The 16,171-nt window shown below is 31.9% G+C and overlaps 2 protein-coding genes across 3 annotated transcripts; one reads left to right on the forward strand and one right to left on the reverse strand.

Annotated features, from left to right (window-relative positions):
* Positions 1-82: 82 nt before the first annotated feature.
* Positions 83-4,502, forward strand: LOC118030747 (PHD finger protein ALFIN-LIKE 4). Its single transcript, XM_035034976.2, has 5 exons — positions 83-471; positions 580-612; positions 2,539-2,767; positions 3,571-3,703; positions 3,965-4,502. The coding sequence occupies exons 1-5, from the start codon at positions 375-377 to the stop codon at positions 4,232-4,234; spliced, it is 762 nt and encodes a 253-aa protein (XP_034890867.1). The 5' UTR covers positions 83-374; the 3' UTR covers positions 4,235-4,502.
* A 2,278-nt stretch (positions 4,503-6,780) lies between these two features.
* LOC118030748 (uncharacterized) lies at positions 6,781-9,031 on the reverse strand. 2 transcript variants are annotated; one of them, XM_035034978.2, is made up of 2 exons: positions 8,520-9,027; positions 6,781-7,957 (listed from the first exon to the last, which is right to left on the reverse strand). In XM_035034978.2, exon 2 carries the CDS (start codon positions 7,848-7,850, stop codon positions 6,993-6,995), a length of 858 nt encoding a protein of 285 aa, XP_034890869.1. In that variant the 5' UTR covers positions 7,851-7,957; positions 8,520-9,027; the 3' UTR covers positions 6,781-6,992. The 2 variants fall into 2 exon arrangements, with proteins under 2 accessions (XP_034890869.1, XP_034890868.1); XM_035034977.2 differs by having other exon boundaries at positions 6,781-9,031.
* Between the last annotated feature and the right edge of the window lie 7,140 nt (positions 9,032-16,171).

Raw genomic sequence — 16,171 nt, forward strand, 5'->3', positions numbered from 1 at the left:
CCTGTTTGGAGAGACACGTCCATCTCCGGTACTTGACGGACTCTTCACCCTTTTATAAAATCCGATTAATTGATCCATTTCATTCCCGATTCAAATCCAACACCTTCCTTCTTCTATCTCTCTCCGTGTTTGAGAGAGAGAGTGACAGACAGAGGTCAAATATTTCTCTCTTATCTTTCCCTCCTTAAAACATAAAACTCTCTCTCTCTCCTTGCTCTCTCTCTCTCTCTGTCCTCTGTTTCTTCTCTCGATCTCCATTTCTTTTTTGCTTCTTTCTTTTACTCTCTCTACAAGTTTCAACTTTCTTTTCTTTTCTTCTCTCTATAAAAGGACGAAGCTCGTCTTCTTGATTAAGCGGGGGTCATTTAGTGACGATGGACGGCGGAGCATCTTATAATCCTCGCACGGTGGAGGAAGTCTTTAGGGATTTTAAAGGTCGAAGAGCTGGCATGATTAAAGCTCTCACTACTGGTAATCTTTTTTTATTTGTTTCTTCTTCTTCTTTTGAGGTTTTTTTTTAGATATATAACTTTTTGGAGAATTATTAAATGTGGTTTCGTTTTTCGTTTTTTGTTGCAGATGTTGAAGAGTTTTACCAGCAGTGTGATCCTGGTTAGTTTTCGTTTTCTAAATAAAAAAAATTATGGTGAATTGTTTGGTTTGTTTTCTCGCGTTTTAACCTTTTGGTTTCTGGGAATTTGCGGGGGAAAAGGAGAGGTCGAGTTTTGGATATGGAAAAATTTGGACCTTTTCTTTTTACTGTGGGTTACGTGGTGATTTCACCTACTTGAAGTAAAATTTTTAAATTAGTTTTTTTAAAAATGGGCTAGATTTCTTTAATCTCAGTAGTTAAATGGACGTCATGTATTTAATTGCTATTGAATTTTTGCCGCTTGTTTTTGCATTTAGATTATTTTGGCTAAAGGTTTCTGTCTTTTGAACTGCATTAGTTTAACTATCCTGTAAAATTTAGCTATATTTCTAATTCGTTTTTTTAGGTGTATTTAGAATTTGTGAATTTCATTGAAAAAAAAAAACATTCTTTAATATCTTAACTGAAGGAAGCAGATAAAATGTAGCTTTATTAATCATGATTGCTTTATGCATTCCTTCTGTTAATAATGACAGATGCTGTTATTCGCGGATAAGCTATGTTTGCCCGTTCATTTTGACAATTTTAGTGGAAGTGGAAGTTGACTTTGACAACTTTATTCGCTGATAAGCTATGCATACTTGTAGATGGCTGTAAAGGGTATACATATTTTCTATGATTGTTGATTTGTTCTTGTGTTGACAGTTGTTTGAGGTTTTACGGTGTGTATCATTAGGAAGTGTGAGCAGTTGTTTTAAAATAAGAAAGGAATTGAGGATATCAGTGATTTTTAGTAACCTCATTAATTAGTTTTGAATTACTGAATCACTTTTGTCATGTTCCATAAAGCTCATAATCTGTGGGGTAAAAGTATGCATTTACCACTGGGGTTTTTAAATTAGTTCAAACATTTGAGTTTCTTGATTTTAATGTGCATACTCGGTCACAGTCAAGTGTTCTTGATTTTACATATCAAAACAAGTATGAATGCAACAAATCAATGTTAATGCAGAAAAAGTATATAAAAAATGTTTTGTAATTGCGAACCAGAGATGTGGCACTGGTTACATAAGAGCAGCTCATCTTTTGTAGTCATTTAAGCCTCTTTAATTAGAAAGTGGTTATCATTTACAGTTAGATGCAGAGTCACATTTTTCAAGCAAATGGGTGATACAAAAAGATGTTTTCAGGATAAGCTGCATCCACTTTGACGTGACAACCTCCGGTATTGATATGTAAAACAAGATAAGGCAGTCCTGCCAACTTACTGCTCCTGTCTAAGATATCCACATGTGGATTAGGCTTAACTGCTAGGAAGAGAGTGTATCAAATGTAATTAATTTAGTTGATCACAAATCCTAGATTAAGTGCTATAATGGTTACCTGTGCATATGTTTAATGAGTTTGAATAAAGTGGTGAAGAAATAGGCACGGAATTGTCCGCCTCACGTATAATGAAGCTTCAAATATCACAATTTAATTGGATGGCATAACTAGGATGTAATTTTATATGCATGGAACTGTTTGGTTGTGATAAAAGTTTAGGTTTTAAGAGCTCCAGGTGCTTATTATGGTATGTTGACAGAGATGAACATAATATCTGGATTGATTGTGTTCATTAATGCTTTGGTAGTCCGATGATTGCTTTAATTGGAACCTTTTGTTTTAATGTCCATGTATAGCTTCTCTCTTTATTCTGCTTTCTTCCTTAGTCAATCATGTTTAATTATTATTGGGTGGCCCTTTTTACATGCACTTTACCGTGTTCTTTTCATCTCTGTTATAAAAAAACCCACCTTCGAATGTGTTTTTCTTTTATCGGCTTTCAAGCCTATTTGTTTGTGTCAAAACAACTTTTTTTTTTTATTTACTTTTGCAGTTTTTTCTTGACATCTGAAAGTATTCTTTTAGATTTGATAAGATTTATGTGATCTTCTTGATTGCAGAGAAGGAAAATCTCTGCCTTTATGGATTTCCTAGCGAGCAGTGGGAGGTCAATTTACCTGCTGAAGAGGTGCCTCCTGAGCTTCCAGAGCCTGCTTTAGGTATCAACTTTGCCAGAGATGGGATGCAAGAAAAGGACTGGTTGTCTCTGGTAGCTGTTCACAGTGATGCATGGTTACTCTCTGTGTCCTTCTATTTTGGGTCTAGGTTTGGATTTGACAAAGCAGATAGGTATATTTCTCTTGCACATGTGGTACAACTGCAGTGTAACTTCTTTGTGTGAGTAGCATATGAATTTCGCTTTCAGTGGTGACTGGTCTCCACGGTTCACTTTTTTTACCAATAAGAAATTGTTTTTCTGAACAACTACAACTTTTTTCTTTTCTGCTTTTTAATCATGAAGAATTACTCCTACTTTTATTTTGATCAGTGGTTTGCTTTTGTCCTAGTACTTTGCAAATCGATTTTGGTGTCTTTAACTCTTAATTACATGAATTAGTTAGTATTATCTTTTTTGGCATGGAATCAGGTTTGCAGCACATTGTATGAATTTGCGTAATGAAATTTTCTAAGCAAATATGCCATGAAATTCATCATGGGTTGTTTTATCAACAAGCAGTCACATTAATGAATGATTCTGTGTGATTTGGTGAAAACTCATCCTCTGTAAATGATATTAGTCATATATTATGTGTTTCTTGCTTGTGAGTGGACTTATTTTATTTTAAAGCATATCAATGAAATTTATTGCTTGCAAGTGAACTTATTTTATTTTAAAGCGTATCAATGAAATTTATGTTCTTTTTAAAAGATTCTACACTTAAATCTTGTCAAGATTGATTTGCAGTGAAGGTGGTAGTTCTATGCTTTATTCTTGACTCCAAGAAGCATGTTTGAGTCCTGCTTCTTCGCCTAACAATGTCTCTTAACTATTATTGTTTATGATGTTTTTGTGGCCTCTCTTTGTGGATAGAATTTCTTGATTTAAGCTTTATCGTGTTTTTTAATAATATTCTTTTGGTTTTATGATGCAGAAAACGCCTTTTCAACATGATAAATGATCTTCCAACAGTATTTGAGGTTGTGACTGGAACGGCCAAGAAACAAGTAAAGGAAAAGTCATCAGTTTCAAATCACAGCAGCAATAAAACTAAATCAAACTCTAAGGTATCAAGGACTTTGAGGCTGCAACTCTATTTGGTCTGTTATATCTGTACTGATAGGAAATCATAGTTGTCCACCTTGCAAGATTTGATGCCAAATTTTAATTATCTGCTCCTATTAAAATTAAAGATGACTCAGTCTTGTTTAATTGATTTAGCAGCTATATTATTGTTGGTATGACAGTATTGAACTATGATGCTTAGCACTCTTATAAGTTTCATAATGATAATGTTGGCAATGTATCTTGTTTGATTGAATGTGCAGCGAGGCTCTGAATCCCAAGGCAAGTTTTCAAAGGTAATGCAAGCAAAAGATGAAGACGGGGAGGGCTTGGATGAAGAAGATGAAGAAGAGCATGGAGAGACACTATGTGGTGCTTGTGGAGAAAACTATGCCTCTGATGAGTTCTGGATTTGCTGTGACATCTGCGAAAAGTGGTTCCATGGAAAATGTGTGAAGATCACCCCAGCAAGGGCTGAGCATATTAAGCAGTACAAATGCCCATCTTGCAGCAACAAAAGAGCACGGCCTTGATGAAGACTGGAGCTTGCTCTCTGTGTATTATGTATGGCATGTGGGACTGCTAACTGTCTAGTAGGTCAGGTTTGTTCTTAGTCATGTGTCCTTTATTTATCTAGGAAAACTATTTGGGTGTTATGAGTAGTTTGCAAAATCTTCTGTTTATTTTAACCATAAATTAGGATATTTGTTACACTTTCAGCTTGGCAACCATTTTCCCCATGGCTGGGATATGAGTGTTTGTTGACGTTATGTTTATATGCAATCTGTCCAGTTCTACGAAGACCGTTTATTCCGTCCGTCTCACCTTTCGGCTTTAGCTTTGCTCTTGCCTGAATTATGGATGTCTTAAACCAGGTTCGCATCTCGGAGGACAAAAAAAAAATCTAGAAAGACGCCTCAAAGCTGGATTGTCACCTGGATGTTGGTTAAAAATTGGTTGTCCCAATTGCGAGCATTGCTGGATTCAACTTGTTCTTTATTGTGCCAGCCTCTAGTCTGAAGGGTACATGGCCTTATTCAATGGAGCGTGGACTTGTTTTATCTGACAATATGCTCTGAAGGGGCTTCCCTTCAGAAGAAAAATCATCAGCAACTCTGAGCAGCGTATCTTGTGTTCTCGCCATATCCATCAGCGTTTAGAGTATCCTGTATGTAGCACACCTGGGAGAGCTAATGATTTTCATTTCTGGGCATTATGATTGCAAGGCAGGAGTAATAGCGTAATAAATGTGCCAAAATCTCGATGGCCTGAACTCAGTGAAGAGCTTGAAGAGGAGCAGGTGGCAAAGGAGCCACAATCCATGTGGGAGCATTGCACATTAGTGAGTTAATCACCGAGTCTTGAAAATGTCAATTGTTCATTTCGGGCAGTATCCACTTGGGGCTGCTAGGACCAGGCATGAGCTACACGGATGCATGGCTCTCCATGTGCGAGTGATTGCGCCATTAGCACGTGTCAGAGTATAAAGGGGCAGAGACTAGACGGATGCATAAGTGCGAATCTGAGACCTAAATCAGATGCCAGGGCATAAAAGTCGTCCAGTGGTTGCATGTGCTTGCAGCTCCACTTTTCATGAACGAACAATCAAAGTTTAGATTCTCCCAACTTACAATTCTTGAAAACCCAACCTCAGCCTTCGGCGACCCCTCTGATCAGAAGAAGTTTCAGGCCAGCACGAGAAAAGTACCATGTCTGCCTTGCCTAGTACCTCGTCAAAACTCTCTCTCTCTCTCTCTCTCTCTCTATATATATATATATATATATAAACGGGATCTTTTTTCTAGAAAAATGTTCTTGAAACACTTTTGACACGTGTGATGAACACCTTCCGGGAGTATTACAGTACTTCTAATATTATTATGGTAACGTTATTTTTATATATTTTTAATTAAAAAACCTTATGGATGGTGAAACCTGTGACTGCCTGTGAAGGGTGAGTGACAAATTCTATCTCATATTTCAAGCGCACTGGGGTGTGGCAGGCTAAAAAGGGTCCTCAATCTTGCTTTTGACGCAGGTGCCCTGGCTGAGGATAATCTCAGAAAGAGGGAGAGGGAATGCACCCATTGTTTCCGCTGGCTTTATGGCTGATAGAGATTCATGATGATGGCAAAAACCGGAAGGTCCATAGGAATTCACGTTGGCTAATGGATTTCTCCATATAAGCCCACGGTTTCATGCCCACTTAACCTCGTTAAACGACAAAAGCTCATCTCTTTGCCCATTCAATCTGCCAGACATGTAAAATCATCATTATTTTGGATCATGTTCGGTCAATGTCATGTAGAAAAATATAAACGATACAAGAACATACAACAGTTTTACAGTTTTAAAATGAATTCTTTCTTTTCAAGGAAAACCGTAACCAGCAAACTATGTTGAGAGAACTTGCACTCTTTACTAGGCAGTCTGATAAGCCTATCAGGCAGTTATTTGATCTTCTTTAACAATAACATTATCAAGTGAGGAGACATTTTCTGGGCCTTCATTTAATTTAGCAGTGGCACAAGAGAGCAGAGCTAGAGCCATACCGGGTAGCTTCTTTTAGCAGTAGTAATGGATGTTGTGTAACGAGGAGACTCGTGTCGGGCACATACATGACCTCATAATGGAAGCTTCGTCCTCACCTGCAACCGGCAATCCTTGTCCCCTTGCTCCAGGGTTCGAGCCACTTGCATCAGGACGGCTAAGTCACGTCAACTGCCTCGCGGAGGTCTTGCCATATTTTGATTTTCTTTTTTGGCTGAGGTAACAGTGAAGTTCATAATATATGCTAGTTAAACAAGAAAATGGAGGACTTCATTGTCTCTCCATGCATATACGGACACGAATGGTAGATTACTGTCATCATCGGCTATGTTTATAGTTCACCCTACAGAAAGTACGCATAACAATCTCTACATGGTACGTACCTTCTCTTCCATAGACGAGACATCAAGATTAAAGAGACAGATACTTTACAGTTTGAACCTTTCATCTCAACTACAATGCATACGAAGTTAGGTTTGCTAGAACAGGCATTATTCATTCTCAAAGTAAATGTAAAGTTGGAAGCACATAGAGAAAGGCCATGTTATTACTGCACATAAGTTTACATTGATTTTGCAATGATTTCCACTACAATTAACAGGGAAGCAGGAAGGAAAACAAAAGAATTTACATTGATAAGCCATCTTGGCAAGCACGCCAATAAAGACACGCAGGATAGAAGTAAAAAAAATTGTAAGGATTTCAAGTGGAAAAGGTGTCTCCTCTCCTGTTGCTCTGGAGTCAAGAGGTCAAGCTCTCTCTGTTCTTGGCAGATAACCGTTTCAAAAACTCGTATGTTGTGATCATGGTTGTTGCAGACATTGCCATTGAAACCCACCTTGGTCCCAGACCTCTATAACAAGCTGCAAAACCACCTTCCTTCACCAAATTCTTAACTGTTTGCATAACTGTCAATGGCCTTGTTCTTCCATTTTCCTCTCCATCCAAAACCTGTAAGCGTGTCTTAATTGTGTCAAGTGGCATAGTAATCATAGCCGAAACTCCACTAGCCATGGCTGCACACACTCCTTGTACTGCCACCATTTCCTTTGAAATAGGCGCATAACCACAACCCCCACCACCATTTACAGCATTCTCATCTTTTTTATTGGCATAGCAACCGATACAACCCCAAACAAGCCTATGAGCCACAGAATAAGACGCCCACCAAACTGCATTAGATGGTGCATAAGTCAATATTGATATCCCAAATCCTCTATACAACCCTCTTGGACCATCTGCATTCAAGATCTTCCTAAAGCCATCGATACCATTCATGTACCTACAAGGACTTGAACAGGGAATCATATTCTTGCTACTCTTGATACTGCTAGCGTTACAATCTTGAACCATGAGTCTTTGGCTCACAACGTCAATTGGGGTCCAAACTAGCTGTGCAGCCATGGCAGAACTCAACCCAGCAGCAGCATTAGCAATAGCTGTTGCTGTAGTATCAGAACACCCTAACCTAACAGTTGCAGTCCCAACACTACTCTTGGTAATCTCAAGTGCTGTCATGTAAAGTGCTCGAGCTGGGATTGTACCCATCAAAGAAGTACCAAAGCCCCTGTAGAATCCTCTCACACCTTCATGATTCATAATTGACAATGACAATTTGAGAGACGAAATTTGAGTAGGCAAAACCTGTTGCCTAGTCTTTAAAACAACAATAGGATAAAGAGCAGCTGAAACGCCAGAAAATAAAGCTGCTCCAAAAAAGAAAAACTTGGACTTGTCAAGCATATGCCAATCTATATCAGCTGGTAGATGAATCTCTGACGCCGAATTATCCTCGGCAGCACTCAAACTCATCTTAGCCACTTTTAAAACACTAAATCATCAATCAAAAGACAAGCCCTTTTTGCTCAACTAGCTAAAAAGTTATGATCTTTGGAAACCAATAAACAACTAATTTGATAAGAACCCCACTAAAATAAACTAAACCCAGATCCAAAAAGCCTCAGTCTTCACTATTTCAACTACTAATTGGCGATACGATTATGTATATTAAAAAAAAAACAAATCTGAAGTAGAAAAGGAGAAAGATCGAATCTTGAAGAAAAATGAAATTGAAATATTAGGAAGATATTTAAGGGTTAGGTATAGCAAGAGTTAGAGAGTCTAGAGATTGGAAGTGGGTTCGGTTTTGTTGGGTTTTTTTCCTCCTTCTATGCCAGCATATTTCAGACCAGATTTGGATCACCATAAAAGGGTCAAAAACAGATAAAACCCAAATCAATAAAGATAGTGGTGATATCAAAATCTTACCAGAAGTCTTATGATTGTTTATCTATTCTTCACCGCTTCGCCACTTGGAAAATAAATAACAAGAACCCAACTTGATAAAATACATGCAATAAAGAGAGTGAAAGATGATCACAAACAGAAAATCTAGAGAGAAAGAAAGAGAAAGTGGATAAATCGCAGAAAGCGAAATGAGAGAGAGAGGGTGAGTGCAGACGTTAATTTAACGGAAAGGGGAAGACAAGAGTATGGATTTTAGAGAGGGTTTTGTGGATCGAGGAAAGTGTACACGTGTCTGTTACCATTTCAACGAGTACAGGTCACAGATTAGATAATTTGCCTTTTTTTTGTTCGCTGCTGGTGGTTCAAGCTCAGGAAACACTTAGAGGAATAGTTTATAAGAGGAAGGGAGGCCCTCCCTTTGTTTTCCTCCCTGTTTTTATCAGATCTTGTTTCGAAGTTCAAGTTCAACTCTGTGGGTGTTTTACCATGTAACACTTTTGCCTGGGGCTCCCTGAATCACTGCCGCCTCTGCTTTTTTCTCCTTGGAATAGAATGCTTGGAGGTGAGATGTTGTGTGTTTTTTAAAATGATTTTTTTATATATGAAAATAATATTTTTTAGATTTTTTATTTTTAATATTGACATATTAAAAATATTAGAAAAATATTAATTTGATACTTTAAAATAAAACGTACTCTTAAAATTAATTAAAAAACAAAAATTACAGCAATTCCAAATACTCTTTCATCAACAACACCAAATATCCAATTCTAACTTTTGTTTTACTTTCCTTTTTCTTTTTTAATAACCCTAAACCTTCTATATTTTTTCATTTTACTTTTATTTTTTCAAAAATTATACTTTATATTTTAGATCAACTTAAATTTTTAATTTTGATAATATATATATATATATATATATATATATATATTACAAACACCCACAAGTACAATCAAAACTTACGTTGATGAAAAATAAATTAGACTTACTGCATTTCACAAAAATAATAAGTACACGGTGGTGATTGCATGGATCGAAGGGAGCTTGGGATATTTGCTATCTCGCTTGATTAATTGATATTTATTTTTGTAGTTTGAAAGTGTTTTTGTAAAATGGTTTTTTGTTATAAATTAAATTTTTTTATATATTTTTAGATATTTTGATGTATTGATATAAAAAAATAAATTTTTTAAAATATTATTTTAATATATTTTAAAATAAAAATTACTAAAAAAAAACAACTATTACAGAATCAAACTAAAGCTTATCAAGCATATTTATGTCTATCGTTTGTACGGTCACCCAAAAATCCACAAATATCCTCTCATCCATTTGTTCATCCTCAATTACCTCTCTCTCCTTCAAATCCCACGAAAAACCCATTTCATCACCCCCAGTTCCTGTTTATTTCACATTTGCTTTTTTCAAGGCTAAAAGTAAAGAGAGAAAAATTGTTTTTTAAAGTAATTTTTATTTAAAAATTTATTAAAATAATATTTTTTTATTTTTAAAAATTATTTTTAATATCAATAATCCAAAAATACTATAAAAAATTATTTTTTTTATAAAAACAGGTTAAACCATACAAATTGCAGTGATTCTTACTTAATTTAGCAAAGCAAAAGAGCAGAGTTATTAGGTGGCTTGAGTTTTTTTTTTTAATTTGATGGTAAAGTTTTAATATTTAATAAAATAACTTTTTAGTCATGAATTAAAATATAATTGTAATCTTGTAAATAATCCAAATTTTTTTGTTGATTTTTTTATTAGAATGTAAAATGTTATACAACTTTAAAAATTATTTGACTGGATGCTAATCGTAATTTCTGAAAAAATTAAGTAAAGTGAAAAAATAATTAAAAGTAAATTTTTTGAAATGGATTAATATTTGACCACCTTGTGCTTAACATCTTTTAATAGTGTTTTTCTCTAGTGTCTTTGTCTACTTTAATATAAAAATATTAAAAACTATTACCTATATTTTGTTGGAAATCTTTGACCGTTTGATATTGTTATATCATGCTTCGATTATTGGCTTTTTATATAGTTCTTAAGCAGGCAATTTGGGACAAATATTAAATTAAAATTTTATCATTACATGTCATATAAACCTGCCCTATTGTGAATTGTGTAAAAAACTTTAAAGGAATAAAAAAATAAACATACTAATTAAAGAGGAAAAACATCACTAAAATTATCTACAAAATGGTAATATAAAAATATAACCATCTATTAGATGATTTGATAATAAAAACTCGAGATTAAAGGATTTGTTTTTCCTGTAATCTTAAATTTGAGTCTTGTGATTGCTAATATAATGGTCACTGGAGGCTTATATGATCATTAATTTTTAGAATTTTTTAAATTAATTGAGGTACGTGTAAGCTAATCCAAACATGTATCTTAATAAATAAATAAAAACAATAATAATAAAAAAAAAAAAAAAACATCACTTGATATAGCGTCAACTTGTGCACAGGGAAAGGAGGGAGAAGAAGGTAGCTGAAGAGAACCCGAGTTTAGTAATTTATTAATAATTAAATAGGTTTAAAATCTAATGTAAATAATTGTCTTGTCCTAATCTATTGGGTTTAAGAACCCGAGTTCTTTTATTCTTTTCCCACCCTTGATTATTATTGAATTATTATTATTTTGTTTATAAAAATAAAACATGTTTAGTTAAAATATAAATAAATATATTTTAAAAAAATTTGTGAAATAAATTTTTATATTTTTAAAATAATTTTTTTTAATCTCATTATCATTGTGTTGTGTGTTCTATTAGCTGAGAGACATAAACACCAATTAACTAACGGAGGATGAGAATGACTTGTGTGTTAACATTAAAAAAAAAATATAACTAAAGGAGGATGAGTTTTTACTGTACATTTTCTTATATAGCGGAATACTCCTCCTTCTTTTTTGCAATTAATGTTTTTTTTTAATTTTATAATTTAACATTATATTTATTTTTTATTGATTTATCTCACTCTCATGATCTGGATTACAGGTTTGCCAAATTAACCTCATTAATTAATTTTTTTTTATTTTATCATTTAATATTGGGTTGATTGAGAATTAAGCCTCATAATTTGTTTTGTTTGTTTTTTATTATATTATTTGGCCCCAATACCCGAGAATAGTGCTTAACGAGTTAACTCGAGGTGTTTTTTATGTCCTTAATTTATTTTCAATTTCATTACTCAACATTGAGTTGGTTGAGAATTAAGCTTCACAATCTATTTTGATTTGCTTTATATTGGGATATCTTAGTCTCATGATCAGGTTTGCGGGTTTTGATAATTTAACCCCTATTAAATTGAGTTGTTTTTTATTTTATTTTATTTTATTTCTAAGAGGTTGTCCCCATCTCATGACTCGAGCTACGGGTTTGACAAGTTAACCCAATTGATTCGGTTTCTTTTCTTTTTTAGTTGATTTTTTTTTCAATTTTATCATTTAATATTGTGTTTGATTGATAATTAAAATTTATAATTTATTTTGGTTTTATTTTTATTAAGTTATCATAGCCTCATGACTTTTTGTTTTATTTTCCTTTTCTATGAAACTATCTTGGTCTTATGACCTATGTCAATGGTTTAGTATGTTAACTCATGTTGTTTTTTTAGATTTTTTTTAATTTTTTTTTTTTATCCTTTAATATTGGGTTATTTGGAAATAGAGCTTCATAATTTATTTTGATTTGTTTTTAATGTGGCTATTATAGCCTCGTAACTTGAATAATAGATTTGACATGTTAACTTGGGTTAACTCAAATCAGTTTTACTAACCATATATTTTCATATACAAGATTTAATTTTCTAACGATGTATTTTCATGCCTGCTTGCAAAGCATTGGAAGTTTGATCACTTGACCTAACTCTATGAGTAAATAAAATAAAATAATAATCAAACTTTTCATTAAAGCTTGCTACCAAAGAGGAAGTGAAGCTTAACATGACAAGGATAACGAATACTGGAGAGGAAAAAAAGAAAAAAAAAAAGAAGAAGAGGAAAATAAGAGGAAATACACAAAACAGTGAGATGCCATATCAATATATATATATATATATATATATATATATATATATATATATTTAGTATTGTTAAATTAGTATATTGGGTATTGACGTGTCCTACTATCTCATCCTAAAAAAAAATATTCCCAAGAAAAAAACGGTGAAAATAGGGAAAAGAAAAAAAAAAGTAAAAATACAAAGGGTAGAAATTCAATATCCAATCTCAAACATCTAAATCCTGAATATAAAAATCAGACTATACAACTGTCAAATTCACATCCAACGTGTGCTTTGCTTTCAATCTTCAAAGTAAAGTAAAATTTATCCAGAAAACGTATTTAGATATAAAATAGTCTGACTAGGACGATCGAGTTTCCTCTTTATGATTTCAAATTTAATTCTTGTAGTTATTAATATAATAATGATTAAAATTTATATAATTATTAATTTTAAAACCCATACAATTAATTAAGATATATGTAAGTTGGCTGAACACCCATTTTAATTAAAAAAAATTACACTTCAAACCCAAATTCCACCAAATCTTAATTATAGTTTAACATTGGTTCTATTTATAATATTTATCATCAAAATTCCTTAATTACCTCCTTAAAAAAAATCTTTCTATTAATGAGTTAAAATAGTGATAATAAATCCCACAACTATATGTAGTCTCATTCTTACCATTAAATAATAATTTATATCAATTTTACACTCAAACTTCCAGAAATTAAAGGTTTTCATCGCATTTTAATTTTTTTTCCATCCATATTATATTATTTCTTAGAAAACAAAATTAATTGCAGGGAACTTAAATTCAAAGATAAAATGAGCAAGAAGGAAAGTTGACCTGTGGGAGACAATTAATATAAAACCAGTTATGATGGATTCAAATGAGTGGAGGACAGCAGTATGTATACATGACTGCAATTAAATTGAGTTGCGTAATTATCTTTACATGTTTCGGTGGTTCCCGCTCCCCGCGGATTACACTGATTTTTTTTGAAAACTTATCGTTTAGAGATACGAGTTTTTAATTAAATTATATAAAAATTAATTTAATTTAAATTAATTAATTTTATAAATTTAAATAAACATAAACACAAGACTTAGCTTAAAAAAAAATAAATGATATTTTTATATATAAAAAATTATTAAAACAGTGACATATTGGTTCAATTTCAGTCCTAAAATGACTCTTGTCATGGACTGCATTAAATTTTATATATTTTTTAAATTATTTTTTTAATTATATTTGCAGTTTATTTCTTAACCAATCTAATATTAAAAAATAAAATTAAAAAAAATATATTAAAAATAATTAGAGGACCAATAAAAAAAATATTTTGTTAGTAAGTGAACCCGTCAAACCTATAAACCATATAACCTGGGTTAGCATGTCAAACTTGTGAATCAGGTTATTGACTCCAACAAGATTATAATTTTTTTTTTGAAAAATTATTTTTATATTAACTACATAATAACAAAAATAAACGGTCATAAAATCAAACACCAACCTAATACTATAATGTTGGAAACAAGAATGAAAAAAAAAAAAAAAAAAAACTTGTCAGAACTTTTCTATGAAAATATTTTTTTAGAATATAAGAAAAAAAAAATGAAAATAAAAATCAAGTTGGATTAAAAAAAAGAAAAGAGAATAAAGACACTCCAACTAATCTATTTGAAAAATGCAAAGTACCGGTCACCTTATAACAAAAAAAAAAAATATGAGGAAACAATTTTATGTTACTCGTATGTTGCATTTAGTCATCTATTTTGCAATTCAACCCTCAATCATAAAAGAACATGCAATTGAATTCTATTTTGAGCTTAATTGTGTAATAAAAATGTTTGAAAATTAAATTGAAAACGTTTAAAAATTCTACTGTTATAACCCATAATAAAATACATAAAAGTGAACAGTGGAGTAGTTATAGTAAAAATATCACCCTATTAAGCTTTATAAATATATAATAACAACAACAATAACAATAACAAGTAAGTGACTGCCATCACAAGAAACCATGAAAAATCAATTTAGTACTGACTTTTTTATCTTTATCTATCAGCATGAGTTGATTATGTTTCTCTTTACCATATAACATACGCATCTCATGGTATCGATCACATCTATCATTAATATTCACGTAAATGTGTAATAAATGCATGAAATTCTGTAAGATAAAAAAAAAAAAAATCCAATGTCTTATGATATGATTGTGGGAAATTGTGCAGGCCAAGCGTTTATTCACTCAGGACCAATTTTTTTTTTTTTTTAAATAAAAAAACCTATAGACTAAAATGTAACATAATTAAAAAGCTACACTATCTCTATTGAACTTTTTTTTTTAAAACAAATCCATGGATTAAAATTTAACAACAAAAAAATTGATATCAAAATATAAAAACCTAAAACAATAGGGCCAATTATGAAAAAAAAAACTTAAGGGATCAAATTAATTTTCCATGCCTTTTTAACCGTGCAAAAGAAAAAAAGGGGGCTCTATTGTTATGTTAATTATGATTCTTCTTTCATATATTTTTTAATAATAATCTAACATTTTATTTCATAAAATCAATATTTCATTTAAAATCAAAATATTCTCAAACATCTCACATACATGAGAGCATGCACACCAAAATAAATTCAAAAATATAAAACCATGCAATCATAACTTCCGATAACAAATTACAAAAACAAAGTTCAATGATAAAAGTAGAAAGAAATGAAAACTTATATGAGAGTATGCGGAGGAAAAAAAAACTATATCAACATAACTTCTTCTTGAGCTCCTGGCCTTCAAACATGGGCTGCTGGGTACTAGGAATAAGGGTTTTCGAAGGATCTTGTGCAGCTCAGATTCTATGGAGGTTTTACGACTTGCTCTGGAGGACATATAATATTCAGTATTATCAGCTTGGAGATATTATCTTGGATATTAGGAGTTATTGAGTCGAGTGGGAGGTTATTCTTCAACGTATCCTTAAAAAAAAGCTAATTCTTGTTCTGATTATCTGTCAGTCTATTTTTTTTTTTGATAATTTTTATGATTGTAATTTTTAAAAAATATAGTTAGGTGTTATTAGTTGGATTTATATATATGTTTGGTAAAAATTGTGATTAGAGTTTATGTGCAAAAAAAAAAAAAATATTTATTTATGATTGCTTTTTAAAATTGTCTTCTACTTGAAAATACAAGAAAATAATTTTTTTTTATTTTTTAAAAATTATTTTTGATATAGCGCATCAAAATAATTTAAAAATAAAAAAAATTAAAGTAAAAAAATATAAAAAAATTATATTTAAAAAAAATGCTTTTCAAACACAAAAATAAATCAAATTTTAGAAAATTCAATTAAAAATATATATAAAAACTACTTCATGAAACTGATTTAAAACTCAACTTTTTTATAAATCCCATAATATAAAATGAAATTTAATATATTACCGAACAAATAAGTTATTTTTTACACTAGAAACACAAAAACTAAAACTAAAGAAGATGGATGCTGAGAGGGTATTTAAATTTGATATTTTGGAGAATCCCCTGCTGGAAATGTCCCATCTTCTTTTAGCTGATTCGATGTGCTTTGTTTGTCTATCGTAGGAGTTGCTAGTCTCTCTTTGATAGTTAAAGGACACAGATTGTA

Source organism: Populus alba, chromosome 6, assembly GCF_005239225.2.
Source record: "Populus alba chromosome 6, ASM523922v2, whole genome shotgun sequence".
NCBI classification, from domain to species: domain Eukaryota; kingdom Viridiplantae; phylum Streptophyta; class Magnoliopsida; order Malpighiales; family Salicaceae; genus Populus; species Populus alba.

What these genes read in the sequence shown, in the direction of transcription:
- LOC118030747 (XM_035034976.2), top strand. Translation starts at nt 375, where the DNA reads ATGGACGGCGGAGCATCTTATAATCCTCGCACGGTGGAGGAAGTCTTT. An exon ending in TTACCAGCAGTGTGATCCTG is followed by an intron (nt 613 to 2,538) that starts GTTAGTTTTCGT and finishes TCTTGATTGCAG; the next exon opens with AGAAGGAAAATCTCTGCCTT. An exon ending in GGATTTGACAAAGCAGATAG is followed by an intron (nt 2,768 to 3,570) that starts GTATATTTCTCT and finishes TTTATGATGCAG; the next exon opens with AAAACGCCTTTTCAACATGA.
- LOC118030748 (XM_035034977.2), bottom strand. Translation starts at nt 8,063, where the DNA reads ATGAGTTTGAGTGCTGCCGAGGATAATTCGGCGTCAGAGATTCATCTA.